Genomic DNA, 14,261 nt, shown 5'->3' with positions numbered 1-14,261 from the left:
CTGACCACCTATCTTGGGCAGGGTGCCTGTTGGACCCCACATAGCACATGGATTTTCACACATGGGCCTCAACACGCTTATTATGTCATCTTTCCTGATGAACATCATCTTTCTTCTCAAACTGTAGATTGCCCTAGAGCTGTTTTCATCATTGCTATATCCCCAGAAACTAGCACAGGTGTACTATACTGAAGTTCACAGGGCTAAAGACCCCAGCATTGGAGGTTTAAGAAAACCACTTTCCTGGGACACCTGGCTGGCTCAGTTGGTAGAACATGTGACTCTTGATCTGGGGCTGTAAGTTCAAGCCCCATGTTGGGTGTAGAGATTACTTAAAAAAAAAAAATCTTTAAAAAAGAAAACCATTTTCCTAAAGAGAAAAGTAGCAGGGTTAATATTAAAAAACAAAAACAGGGGTGCCTAGGTGGCTCAGTTGGTTCAGTGTCTGCCTTCCGCTCAGGTCATGATCCAGGGAGATCCCGGAGCCGCAGAATCGAGTCCCACATGGGCTCTCTGCTCAGCAGGGGAGCCTGCTTCTCCCTCTCCCTCTGTCCCTGCTCCTGTGCTCGCGCTCTCTCTCTCTAATAAATAAATAAACAAACAAATCTTAAAACAAAAACTAAAACTGACTTTAGACAGCCACCAGCATCATAATAGTTAACAGAGGCGGCACCTGGGTGGCTTAGTCGGTTAAGCACCTGACTCTTGATTACTGCTCAGGTCATGATCTTGGGGTCCTGAGATCAGCCCCACGGTCTGGCTCTGCGCTGGTCATAGAGCCTGCTTGAGATTCTCCCTCTCCCTCTGCGCCTCCCCCCGCTCGTGCTCGCGCGCGCTCTCAAAAAAGAATTTTTTTTAAATTGTTAACAGAGACTGAGTCACCAGTGTGGGGTACACTGTGTTTACATTAGCTAGCTCATTTATTACCCCCAAAAGCCAGACAAGGTAGTTACTAATTATTAGCATACCCTATTAAACATCAGAAACCCAAAGCTCTGGGAATTAGGTTTACTGTGCAAGAAAAGCTGTCCTACAGGAGCTATTTTACTAGAAATGGGATCGAGGACTTGAGGTTTCTAGCCAGCCCGGCCTCTGGCCCCGCCCCCGCCCACACGTCCCGCCCTGCCCCGCCCTGCCCCGCCCCGCCCCCACCCCGTCTTCGCTGGGCTCCCCGCCCCTAACACGCCCCTGACTCGCCCTCTGCCCAGCCCCAGCGCGGCCCTAGTGCGGGCCGCCCCTTGGCCGCGGGGAGCGGCGTCTGCAGTGCCAGCCGTGGCCGCCGGGGGGCAGCCGCGCGGCTCGGGCCCGACCGCTCTGGGCCGCGCTCCTCGCTCGCCCTCCGACTCGGCTCCGGCTGCGAGCGGCAGCCCTGCCCGCGCCCAGCGCCAAGCCGCCGGGCTCCCCGCGCCCGACCCAGCAGCTCGGCTCCCCGGGGCCGGACTGAGGCCGCAAGCAGCGCCGCGGGGTGTGGGGCGGACCCAGGAGATGAAATGACAACGTCAACCCTCCAGGTACCTCGGCGCGGCCGGGCTCGGCTTCCGGAGGCCGGAGGAGGCGCGGTGGGGCCTGCGAACCAGCAGTCGGGCCGGTGGCCTGCTCGGAACCCCGGCCCCGCGGCCCTCGCCCCGCCGCCCTGTCGCCGCCTCCGCCCGTTTCTGTTTTCACGCGCCCGGAGCCACTGGCTGTCTCCCGTCCAGAACTCCCGCTCCCCTGCCACCCCCACCCCACCCTCCGCCCGGGCCAGGCCGAGCCCCGAGGCCGCTACGTGCAGCCGGCGGCGCCCCGGTACCGCCGCGGGGATCAGCCTCCTGCGGACCGCACCGGCGCCGCCCGGGAAGCTCGGCCCCGCAGTCGGGCTGCTTGCTCTCCCTCCTCCTCCTGCTTCCCTTAGGACGAGTCCCCGCTCCTTCTCCAGGCTCGGATTTCCTCCTGTCGGCCAGCGACCTTTTCATTCATTCCCTAGGTCTTGCCTGGGGGTGCTGGGGTGGCGCCACCTGGATGCATGACTGACCTATCCTCCAGGTGCTGCCCGTGCTACTGGGCCCTCGGACAGAAACATGCCCAGGCCTCGGACCTGGGCTTCAGTCTTGGCTCTACCACTCACCCGCATGTGACCTTGGGCTAGTTACTTGATCTTGGAATTTCGGGTTTCCTGTCAGTGAATTGGGGTAATACCCTGTAGGGTTGTTGTGACAGTGGCTCTGGATTGAGTAATTCAGGTGAAGTCTTAACACAGTGTCAGCCACATAGTAAGTGCTCAAAATAAAGCCTGTGAAGGAGCTAGGCAAGACTTCATGGAAGAAGGGGCATTTGGCTGGATCCGGAAAGGGTGGGTAGCATTCAGATATCCGAAGGTGGAGGAAAAAGTGGGAACAGAGGCATAGAATAAACGGGGCTACTTGGCCAAGAATTAACTAGAATCCAAAGCCAGACCCCCACCATCCACCAGCAGAAGCTCGGATTTGTTATCACAAGGGTTTGTAAACTTTGCCTGCAGATCCCCCCTGCCCAGACGGTTTTTGTATGTGAGTTAAGAATGTTTTCACGTTTCTGTTAAAGTTTTATTAAGGGGCACCTGCGTGGCTTAGTCGGTTAAGCGGCCGGCTCTTGATTTCGGCTCAGGTCATGAGCTCAGGGTCCTGAGATGGAGCCCTGCATCTGCTCTGTGCTCAGCAGGGAGTCTACTTGAAGATTCTCTCCCCCTGCTCAGGCTCTCTTTCTCTAAAATAAATCTTAAAAAGAAAAGCTTTATTAAGATATAACTCACTAGAAAATTCGCACATTTAAAGTATACAATTCAGTGGCTTTTAGTATGTTCAGAGTCGTGCAACCATCACCATACTTTTAGAACATTTTCATCACCCAAAAAGAAACTCCACACCCTTTACCGTTAACCCCACAAATCCTGTATCTCTCCCAGCCCTGGGCAAACACTCAGCTAATTTCTGTCCTTTGGATTTGCCTATTCTGGGCACTTTACGTATTTGTTCATTTATTAAAAGGTTTATTTATTTTAGAGGGGGGAGGGGCTGAGGGAGAGAAAAACTTAAGCAGGCTCCTGGCTAATCACGGAGCCCACATGGGGCTCGATCCCATGACCCCAAGATCACCAAACGAGCAGAAACCAAGAGTCGGATGCTCGGTCAACTGTGCCACCCAGGCGCCCCTGTTCTCCACATTTTATATAACTGGAATCATACAATATGTGGTCCTTTTTGACTGGCTTCTCTCACTTAACATAATGTAGGTTTTTATGTTTTTAAAAGGCTGGGAAAGAAATCTCATGACACGTGAAAATTATGAAATTCAAATTTCAGTGTCTATAAATAAAGTTTTATTGGAACACATTCCTGCTCCTTCATTTACGTATTCTCTATGGCTGCTTTTGGGCTACAAAGGCAGAGTTGAGTAGCTGCTGCAGAGATTGTACGGCCAGGAAAGTCTAACCTATTTACCATCTGGTTCTTTACAGTTTGCCAGCTCTTCTGTTAGCATATCTTCCTTAAACTTGTCCTTCACCCTCATCCTTTGCCATATGTGTTACTAGAGATGCAGCAGGCTGGCAGTTTTATTTATCACCTCACCCTTGTGTTATGCAAAACTATTCTTCACATTGCAGCTGAGGCCTCTTGCCTGTGAAACATTGTATGCAGTTGCCAAAAAGATCTAATGTGCTCTTAGGTGCATTAATTATCTCAGAGGGAGGTGGGCAGAGCATCCCTTGAGTATCGTTCTGAGCCCTGCCTTTCCAAAGGACAGACCCAAGGAAGAAGGCATATAGAGTGAAAAAGTCCAAGGAACTGGGCATGTTTGTTCTGGAGAAGAGACGCCATCAGGGACAGGAGAATTCATTTCATTGTCTCATCAGAAGAGCGGGTCGTTGGGGAACAGTAGACCTGCGAAGCTTGTGTTTAAGCTAATCATTCGAGAAGGTTCTGGGCTCCTGGCCATTCTCTATTTGTAGGTAATGGAGGTAGCTGAGCTTGAAAATAGTAGCCAACACTCTTTGGCCTTTCCTCATCTCGTCAACCTCTGGTGGGTTCATTTATCGTCAACCTGGCCTAACCTGCTTCTGTCTGTTAGTTTTGTAGAGCTAGCTGTGTCTTTCTGAGATTTACTTTCAGATGAGGAAGGGCTGCACAAATGCCTGAGCCCTGCCAAGAGCTGGTCAGGAGGTTTATTGTTTGCTGTGGATGGAACTGTGTGTGTACAGTGGGATCTGCTGGCCTGGTGTCTAGTGCCGATCAGCTTGAGGAAGATAATTCTGGTAGCGCTTCCTGGGTTGGTGAAGCCGTGGTTTCTAAAACTGGATATGTAGGTGTGGGGCAGCTGTCTGAAAGATCCAGCCTGCTTTGAGTTCGGTCTAGAGCACAGGCCTACAGGATTTGTGAGATTCACAGAGATACTCTCACAGAGTTCTTAGAAGATGCCAGAGGACCATTCCCCTCAGTTGGCAGCACATACATGACTTTGGAGTAAGCCAGCCTTTTTCTTGCTTTTTTCTTTTTTTAAAGATTTATTTATTTTAGCGTGTGCATATGCCAGTGGGGGAGGGGCAAAGGGAGAGAATCTTCCGAGCAGACTCCCCGCTGAGTGCGGAGCCGGATGCAGGGCTTGATCTCTTGACCCTGAGATCATGACCTGACCCGAAACCAAGAGTCAGACACTTAACTGACTGAGCCACCCAGGCGCCCCAGCAAGCACTTTCATTGCTAGAGCTACTGGTGTACTGACCCATGTGTCTAAGCATCCCTTCCCTAAGTAGCAAATTTAGGAAAACCATCTTCTGTTTTCCCCACAGAGAAACAGGCTGGGCTGGTAGGAGGAAATAGAGATCCCTTTGACCGGTCTGGTAGAACCCAGGGCTGGCTCTTCTCTGGCCTTCGAGGTCAAATGCGGTTCCTGGCCTTCATGCTGAGCCACACAGCAATAGGTTGTGGTGTTTCCCCGGTTCCAGGTGCCGGGTCCAGGTCCACTCTTCTTTCCCTTGACGCAAGGAATAGAAAGTGGATTCTCCCCTTGAGCCCTAACCTGAGATATTTGGTCAGGTTTCCACTTACTGAAATCCAGAGTGAAATGGAGAAGGAGGTTGTTTTCACCTGTATGAGTGTATTGTGAAGAGGGATGGCTGTCGTTTACAAAGGCTTCCTTTCAAGGCCTTTCTAGTCGATGTTGGAAAAACAGGCCAACATAATGGTGTGTGACTAACAGATCCGCAGGATTCCTGCTGCCCTGGGACCCCAAGGGCTTTTTGGGTCTCTTGGGAAGCACTGAGGTATTTGCTTCGCATTTCCAGAAAGCCATTGATCTGGTGACGAAAGCCACTGAGGAGGATAAAGCCAAGAATTACGAGGAGGCACTCCGGCTCTACCAGCATGCTGTGGAGTATTTCCTACACGCTATCAAATGTGAGTCACGTGCAGGGCCCTCCCAGGCTGCAAAGCCCCTGGAGAGCAGGGTGCGCACACCCTCTCCAATTCCCCTTTTGCAGATGAGGCACACAGCGACAAGGCCAAGGAGAGCATTCGAGCCAAGTGCATGCAGTACCTAGACCGGGCGGAGAAGCTGAAGGATTACTTACGAAGCAAAGAGAAGCATGGCAAGAAGCCAGTCAAAGAAAATCAGAGTGAGAGCAAGGGGTGAGTACAGAGGAGTGGAGGAGCCGACCGGGGAACCAGAGACCCCATGAGCGTGTGTCCTTTTCCTGTGGTGCTTCACTCCTGTTGCTAATGCTGCCTTCCTTCGGGGGGCTGCCACTCACATGCTAGCGCCCCGAGCTGCTCGCTCCGGGCACCGTGCGCAGTACTGCTTCGGACGATGCCTCGTTGGATCCGCACAGAAAAGCTGCGAGTGAAATGCGAGCCAGCAGGGAGGTTACAAGCCTGGGGTTCTGCAGTCAGGCTCTCAGGGTAGATCCCGGTGCCACCACTTCCTGGCCGGGTGACCGTGGACACGTGCCATGACCCCCTGTGCTTCCAGGCTCCTCATCTGTAGAAGGATAACAGCCCCTCCCTCCCAGCGTCGCCCTAAGGAGCGGGTGAGATGATGCGGGTAAAGCCCCAAGAGTAAAGCGGGGCGTGCAGGAAGGATGGAGTCAGCTGCTCTTATGCTCGGAGCTACTCTCTTCATCTGACAGAGGAGGCAGCAGACTCAAGTTCAGACGTGGCCCAGGTCACGGAGCTGGCACTGGATGGAGGCTGGACCCACACGCAGGGACTCTGTGTCCCCCTCCGAAGTCAAAGATTTTATTTATTTATTTGACAGAGAGACAGCGAGAGAGGGAACACAAGCAGGGGGAGTGGGAGAGGGAGAAGCAGGCTTCCCGCGGAGCAGGGAGCCCGCGCGGGGCTTGATCCCAGGACCCTGGGACCACGACCTGAGCCGAAGGCAGACGCTTAATGACTGAGCCACCCAGGCGCCCCCAGGTCCCCCTCTTTAAACGTCACTCTCCTCCGAGTCACACCACCTGCTGTCTGGTTGTGAGTCTGTGTGAAAGGCCAGTGACAGCTCCGGTTGCCCACCCAGCTGCTCCCAAAGTCCCCCCAAAGCACATGTCCCTCACCAGCCTTCTGGAGACACACACGTCTCTGTTCTTACTCCCTTAATGGAGAAACAAGGATGGGTTCCGGGAGTGTTTCCTGGAGAACGCGGAGGGGAGTGTTGCTAACAGGTGGCCTGAGCATCTCTGAGGCCCCTGCTGGTGGGTCTGTCACCACTGTTGAGCGGGGCAGGTGGCTCATGACCCAGAGTCTGGCCTCGCTCTCAGAGCCTCCTTGCCGACTGCCTCTTGCTTCAGTCTGTCGTCTTCTGTCTCCTTTCCCAGCAGTGATAGTGACAGTGAAGGGGATAATCCAGAGAAAAAGAAATTGCAAGAACAACTGATGGGTAAGAGGCCCGCCGCCCTGCGGCAATGGGAGCGGGATGTGGCGAGGGTCCCTGGAGGATCGGCTCAGACTCATCAGTCGGGCTCCGGGTGGAAGGCTCACCTTGCCTCTTGCAGGTGCTGTTGTGATGGAGAAGCCCAACATTCGGTGGAGTGATGTGGCTGGGCTGGAGGGGGCCAAGGAGGCCCTCAAAGAAGCTGTCATTTTGCCAATTAAATTCCCACACTTGTTCACAGGTAAGAGTTAAGCTACTTTAGGCCGAGATGGAAAAATAGTCTTCTCAGGAAGCCAGCCCAGGGCTCCCACTCTGAAGGTGTCCAGGAGCAGGTGACCACTCAGCTCGGTGGGCCCTCCAGCGGTGAGGCCGCAAGCTCCCCTCTCAGGGCTCTCAGTCAAGAGAGGCCCCAGGGTCTCCCCATCACAACCGTCTTGGCTCCTCTCTGGTGTCAGAAACACCATTGCGACTAGAACTTTGACTTGACCATCCCGGTGGGTGAGTAGGGTCAGGAACCAGTGCCAGCCAGTGTCACTTTGCAAGGTTTTGGGGGTCATGAGCCAGGGCTAGGAGCAGGCTCTCAGCAGTTAATTCAGGTCCCTTTATTCCTTTGCTTCTAGAACCAGTTGTCTTGTAGAACTTTGCTCTTCTGTCCGTACTTAGAGTAACTAAGTCCCCTCTGCTTTTTTCTGTTCCCTTTCCCCAGGCAGGAGGAAGCTCACCTCAGTTTATTCTTTGTTGTAGGCAAGCGTACACCTTGGCGAGGGATACTGCTCTTTGGACCCCCTGGCACAGGGAAATCCTACCTGGCCAAAGCGGTGGCCACAGAGGCCAACAACTCCACCTTTTTCTCAGTGTCCTCCTCAGACTTGATGTCTAAGTGGTTGGGGGAGAGTGAGAAGTAAGTCAGCTGCCAGGCCTGCTTCCCTGCCATGAGCCACGGCCCGGAGGAACCGCTGGTGGGGGTCAGGGAGAAGTAGCCAGCAGAGGGGAATTGTGCTAGCTTGTTGGGTGGGACTGTGTCCTGACAGAACCTGCTGAGACTGAATGGGCACTCGGTGGGGGGAGAGGAGCCCTCATGAACAGAAGGCAAAAGCACTCACAATCTTTGGGTATCGGGTGGGTGTCCTCTGTTGGGGACTTCATGTAGTACATGTTCAGGCATTTTCCACACCGACTCCTGTTGTGCAGAGGATGACACTGAGGCTGCGCGGAGGGGAAGGGACTTGTCCTAAATCCAGAGCTAATGAGCTGGGCTGTCATGGAGGCTGGCTGTTCCTCCTGGTACCGTGCTGTCAGCGGATTTGTGATGGCTACTGTCTGAAATCCAGGCCTGACTGGAGGCTTGACCTGCCTGTGGGAAGGGAGAGAGAAGCAGTGACTGGGCCCCTGGCTGGGCTGGGTGTGGGTGTTCCGATCCCAGCCTCACTTGTCACCTTCACAGGCTCGTCAAGAACCTGTTTGAGCTGGCCAGGCAGCACAAGCCCTCCATCATCTTCATCGATGAGGTGGATTCCCTCTGCGGGTCACGCAATGAAAATGAGAGCGAGGCTGCCCGAAGGATCAAAACGGAGTTCTTGGTCCAGATGCAGGGTGCGTGCCAGTGCTAGGTGCCCGCCCTGGTTCTCGGTCCGTCTGCAGCCAGCGCAGGGCTTCGTCGTTTAGCTGCGGCTGGGTTCGATGATCCTTAGGATGGAGGGAAAATGTCAGTGCAGCCATTCTCCGCTCCCTCTCCACAGGCCTGCAGAGAGGTTACCCCAGCCTTTGCCCAGGAGCCCTCTGACCTTCCCGAGGCTGGCAGGGCTTCAGAGAAGGCTCTTAGCCCAGCAGACCTGGTTGGGGCCCTGCTGGTGGGGGCACGGGGCTGGCCCCAGATCAGAACACACAAAGGCCCTGAAGTGCCTCCCCCAGATGCTCCCTGATCCTTGCAGGTGTTCTGACTCAGCATCTGTGTGTCCCTTTCTCCACAGGGGTGGGGAATAACAACGATGGGACTCTGGTTCTTGGTGCCACAAATATCCCCTGGGTGTTGGATTCAGCCATTAGAAGGAGGTGAGTCTTCCCCAGTAGGAGCCAGGGGCTGAGGTCTTTCTCCAGCTGTAGTCAGCCTGCTGCTGGCAGCCGTGGGTGCAGCCTGACCCCATTTGCCCAGGGGCCTCTTCATGTCTACAGGGTGAGCAGAGTCCTCAGTGAAGCCAGCTTCTGGAGGGCCCTGGCACCCCTCTCCACGAAGACTCTTAAGCCATCTCTTCTCAAGTCCTGCCATGTGCTTGGCTCTCTAGGTTTGAAAAGCGGATTTACATTCCGCTGCCTGAGGAGGCTGCCCGTGCCCAGATGTTCCGGTTGCATCTGGGGAGCACTCCCCACAACCTCACGGATGCCAACATCCACGAGCTGGCCCGGAAGACGGAAGGCTACTCAGGTGCTGACATCAGCATCATTGTGCGGGACTCCCTCATGCAGCCTGTTAGAAAAGTTCAGTCAGCAACACACTTCAAAAAGGTGAGTGGAGGGCGCCTGGTGGCTCAGTTGGTGAAGCATCTGACTCTTGATCGAAGCTCAGGTCTTGATCTGACAAGCCCCATGTTGGGCTCCACGCCTGGTGTAGAGCCTACTTTAAAAAAAAAAAAAAAAAGGGTAAGTTGGGCCAGCAAGGAGTTGCTGAGAAAGTGTCACAGGAATGGGGATATCAGCTTTCTTTGCCAATTCCTTGGCTGCTCAGGTGACATAGCTTCAGTCTCCTGGAGAACCAAGGACAAGTATAAAGTGAGCCCTCTGGCTGTAGGGGCTGGGGTTGCACCACTCTCTCCCTAGAGTTCTTGCTCCAATGCTCACCATCTCAGATTGTGTGAAGCCAGAGGACATGGCACCATGCCAGTCACCTCTGCCACTTCCACAGTCAGTGCTCTGCTGTCGTGTGTGGGGACCCCACTCGGTGTCTGAAGAATCGGCGGATACAAAATCACCTGCTTTAGGGCGCCTGGGTGGCTCAGTTGGTTAAGCGGCTGCCTTCGGCTCAGGTCATGATCCTGGAGTCCCAGGATCGAGTCCCGCATCGGGCTCCCTGCTCAGCGGGGAGTCTGCTTCTCCCTCTGACCCTCCCCCCTCTCATGTGCTCTCTCTCTATCTCATTCTCTCTCAAATAAATAAATAAGTCTTTAAAAAAAAAATCACCTGCTTTAAGGAGGAACTCCTCTTACACAGCATATCTCTATTGAGTGTCTGCCAGGGTTCCTACTATGCTTCTGGTGCTGTTCTAGGAGCTGGGGAGACACTTGTGACCACAGCAGACAAAAGTCCCTGCCCTATCGGAGCCTCTTCAGTAGTTGAGGAGATACTCATTTCTTAGAGGGTGATGAGAGGGAAAATAGAGCAGGGGATGGAGTCTGGTGTTTCTGAAGTTTGGAGTTGGGTGGGCAGCTTGTATTATAAAAAAAATATTTATTTATTTGAGAGAGAGATGAGCTGGGGTGGGGATGGGGAGGAGGGGCAGAGGGAGAGGGAGAGAATCCCAAGGGACTCTCTGCTCCATCTCACAACCCTGAGATCATGACCTGAGCCGAAATCAAGAGTCGGACACTTAACTGAATGTGCCACCCAGGCGCCCCTGGGCAAGTTGTATTCTTAAAGGATAGGCCACCCAGGTGACATTGGAGTCAAGAGTTGAAGGAGGTGAGGGAATTAGCCTGGGGGATATTTGGGGGGATGTTGCCAATAAAGCAGACTGTGGTTAGAAAAACATTCTTGGTGTCACTGCATTTGTGGTGAGATTTGATGGAGTTAATGAGGAAGAGGAAGATATTAAGACACTTTGGGCCACAAATTGAGATTCTGAAGAACAGTGCCTGGAATATCATGCTAATCACAAACCTCTGAAATCCTACGTTGAGCTACTTCGACTGCCAGCCTGAGAGTTCTGAAGGAGTCATTCTCTTCTCAGACTGATGACCTAGAAGGCCAGGCATGCATACATCCTCTACCACCACCTTCTCTTCAGGACTCAGAAATCTGAAGCATCCTGTCCCTTCCCCAAGCACTGAGGTGCAACCCCTGCAGCCCAACTCCTATTTGATTTCAGGTCTGTGGCCCTTCCCGCACCAACCCTAGCGTTATGATCGATGACCTCCTGACCCCATGCTCACCAGGGGACCCAGGGGCCATGGAGATGACTTGGATGGATGTCCCTGGTGACAAACTCTTAGAGCCTGTGGTTTGCATGGTAAGTGGCCGGCTGGGAGAGGGACTGCACAGAGCCCAGAAAACTGGGGTCTTGGATCTGAAAATAAAAATAGGCTTCTCCCCTTCTCCGTCCTGGGCTGTCGTGGCCTCTCTGAAACCGAGAATGGCCTTTGGGGCACTGGGCAGCTGGGGCTCCTGCTGTTACAGACTCAGCGGGGGCCCAAGATGGAGGCCATAGCATGAGCCTTTTATTTTCTTCAGCAAGAATAAAGGCCCGCTGGTGTGACTACATCATTCCATGGCTTTGGCTTGTTCTGTGCCCAGAAGGAGGCAGCGAGCGTCTGTCGGCAGCTTGCTTGGATGGCGCGCACAGGCAGCCTCACGGGACAAGTCTTGCCCTCTTCTCGTTCCGGTCTCCCCGACTTCTTGCCTGTCGTGTGGGGCAGGCGTCTGCCAGTGTGGCTGGGGTGGCGGGTGTGCGGTCAGAGCGAGCTTCTCCCAGGAGTTAAGACGTGAGGGGAGCTTGGATTCTCTCAGACGAGAAGTAGGCCTGTTTGAGCCACCTCAGGAGGGAAGAGCGGTCCTGTCACGGGAGACAGGCAGGCGCCAGGCAGCCAGAGGGAGCTTTGCTTTTGGGGCTGGGAGTGACTGGGAACACTGGCCTCTTCTTGCTGCACCCCCTGGGTCTGCGACAAGGGGAGGTCGAGGCCCCGGGGCCTGGCTCCTCCTCAGCTTCGTGCCCTTGTCTTTGCAGTCGGACATGCTCCGGTCTCTGGCCACCACTCGGCCCACCGTGAATGCAGACGATCTCCTGAAAGTGAAGAAATTCTCAGAGGACTTCGGACAGGAGAGTTAAAAATTTCTTCACTTGGTGACGGTGAAGGTGGGGGGTCGATTGGGGTAATAAATCCACGGCACTCCCCAAGTCAGTGGCCAGACAGCGCTCCAGGGCTCGTCTTCACGTCACTGCAGCGTCCCCTCTGCTGTCTGGCTGCCGGCCAGGGAGCAGGCAGGAAGGGCCTCCCTGGCCACAGAGACACAAGCACATTCAGCACTGGGTGGAGTACTGGTCCTTCCTCCTTCCTCTCCTCCTCTTCTGGATGCTCACCAACTCCTTGTCCTGCCCCTCTGTGGTTTTTGGGTTTTTTTTTTTTTTTTTTAAACCTTTCTTTGTTCCCCTAAATTAATGCTGCTTGGATTTTTGTCTTGTTTATAAATAAAGTTCAGATCTCCCAGAAGCGTCAAGGAGTGGGAGCAGCCCGTACTGTGGGGTTGCTGCAGACCTTCAGGATGGCCTGCAGCTCCCTCCGCCTGTCCCTTCTAACCCGAATTTTACTACTTGTGAACACAGTGGCTGATGCCCTGGGGTGCCAGCCCAAGCCCTGCCCGTGAAGGCCAAGAGTATAACCAAGCCATTCCCACCCTCCTAGGTCAGCATCTCGGGCCATATGTCCCCCCTGCAGGAGGAGAGGGTGGTTTTTGAGCACAAAGCTCTAGCTCAGAAGGAGTGAAGGTAGTCAGGTGGGTTTTACTGCTGCGTTTTCTTCCCTCTCAATGTGGGAACACTGAACCCTGCCACTGCCCCTGGCTCCCTGCCCTGGAAATGGGCTAATAAATCCTTTTCCCTCTTGAGCCACCTGAGTGATCTCATCTTTGATTCTTATCTGGGCTCCTTGAAGGCCATGCTTGCTTCCATTAGAAAGACCCCCTGGTTTTCTCTCCACACTCTTCTCTTCATCAGAGGAGGGTATTGCCAACCTGCCGCAGGTCCCACGCCTGTTCTCTAGTCAGGCTGGCCAGACACCCCACCCCCACCCCCGGGGCCTTGCACATGTGGCACCTGGACAGTTCTTCCTGCGGATTGGGAGGCCTGTGGCCCAGACATGGCCTGCAGCTGTGTTTGGTTTGGTCTACTGCCAACATTGAAAAATCAAGAGTTGATGTGAAAATGCAGATTTCTGGCTTCTGGGAGATGAGGCAATGCTGGGCCTGCGTCCCCATGAGGCAGCCTGTCAGCCACAGCCAAGGAGGGGCTGCCCTGCTCAGAAGCAGAACACTCTCTCCAGCTCACCCATCTCCACATGCACTGCTTCAGTCCTCCAGGTTGCCTGCCTAGCTCCTGTGGCCATTTGAATTTGTGACTCCTGATCTTGAGACACCCTCCCGCTCCCCGCCCCCCCCCCAAGGCTCTAGACCTGGCAGCCCTAAAAATGCTGAGTAGGAGGCTGTGCTGCTTGATAGTGTGCATAGGAATACACAAAAGGCCTGCCATCTGGCTGGTCTACTTCCCCTTCCCCTCCAAAAGCTGTGATTATTGCTCCAGGTCTTACTAAAACCCAGATTGTCCAGAACTGATGATGTGGCCAACTCTTAGATCACAGTAGCCTTGCACCATGGTGGTCTTTGATTTGGTTAGGAATGGCTGAATTGAGCCAACTTTTGTTGGTTCCTTGAAGGCTTGGGCCCAAATGCTCCTCTCCAGTGTGGGTATGTTAGCCCTGCCTCAATACCAGGTGCCTCAGCAGGCCTGACCAGGTGACGCCTTGGCAGCATCCGTGGCTGGCATCTTTGTCACTCAGGAGTTCCCGTGGCTCTCGCTTTAGTTAGGTGCCCTGAGCCACCAGTTAATGTTGGTGAATGCTGGACTAGAAGCCGGCACAGGACACTGCCCGACTCGTACTCCCTTCATTTTAGCTACTTGTGTTTTCTTACTCTACCTCCAGTCACCTTTACTTGAATCAGAAGGTCCTTGCTTTATTTTTAAAATCTTCCTTTCTACTGCTCAGACACCTTGGCAAGTCACAGGGGTTAACAGAAACTGGGGCTGCTGTGGTTCATCTTCATAGCTCTGGTCACGGCTATCACAGATGCTACGCCTCTCCATTCTTCTCTCCACCACTGGTGACAGGATGCAGGGTGATGGATGTCCTACTCACATGTGAGGCCGAGGTCACCTCAGACTGATGGCATGCCTCACCATCCATGTTATACATGGCTCACAGGTGCAGAGGAGAGCCATGTATTTCCTCCCCTAAATGCTAACTCTGAAATTCACTCTTCCCTACTTGGGAATTCTGGCCTAAACCTTCTGTTTACCTTGGCTTTGACTTCGGTAGTTGACTTCTAAAACTTTCCTTAGCTCAAGATGCTGATTTGTATGTGTGGTTATTGTGGCTGATACATCTCCCTGAGGTGGGTGAGAT

At 53.8% G+C, this 14,261-nt stretch overlaps 1 protein-coding gene across 2 annotated transcripts; it reads left to right on the top strand.

The window, feature by feature from the left end:
• The first annotated feature begins 1,334 nt into the window (after positions 1-1,334).
• Positions 1,335-12,690, top strand: VPS4A (vacuolar protein sorting 4 homolog A). 2 transcript variants are annotated; one of them, XM_025888911.2, is made up of 11 exons: positions 1,335-1,511; positions 5,297-5,408; positions 5,492-5,639; positions 6,827-6,885; positions 7,001-7,120; positions 7,624-7,780; positions 8,324-8,472; positions 8,850-8,931; positions 9,162-9,381; positions 10,958-11,098; positions 11,813-12,690. In XM_025888911.2, exons 1-11 carry the CDS (start codon positions 1,491-1,493, stop codon positions 11,912-11,914), a joined length of 1,311 nt encoding a protein of 436 aa, XP_025744696.1. In that variant the 5' UTR covers positions 1,335-1,490; the 3' UTR covers positions 11,915-12,690. The 2 variants fall into 2 exon arrangements, with proteins under 2 accessions (XP_025744696.1, XP_025744695.1); XM_025888910.2 differs by having other exon boundaries at positions 1,336-1,511; positions 6,824-6,885.
• The last annotated feature ends 1,571 nt before the right edge of the window (positions 12,691-14,261 follow it).

The sequence above is a fragment of the Callorhinus ursinus genome, unplaced genomic scaffold (assembly GCF_003265705.2).
Source record: "Callorhinus ursinus isolate GAN/ISIS: 27379988/994484 unplaced genomic scaffold, GSC_fseal_2.0 scaffold37, whole genome shotgun sequence".
NCBI lineage: Eukaryota > Metazoa > Chordata > Mammalia > Carnivora > Otariidae > Callorhinus > Callorhinus ursinus.
Note: the sequence above shows the minus strand (reverse complement) of the source record. Positions and strands in the feature narration are given on the sequence as shown.

Bases quoted from the DNA above. Each gene is read 5' to 3' on its own strand.
- VPS4A (XM_025888910.2), top strand. From the start codon at position 1,491: ATGACAACGTCAACCCTCCAG. The intron at 1,512-5,296 runs GTACCTCGGCGC...TCGCATTTCCAG, and splicing joins TGACAACGTCAACCCTCCAG to AAAGCCATTGATCTGGTGAC. The intron at 8,473-8,849 runs GTGCGTGCCAGT...CTTTCTCCACAG, and splicing joins GTTCTTGGTCCAGATGCAGG to GGGTGGGGAATAACAACGAT.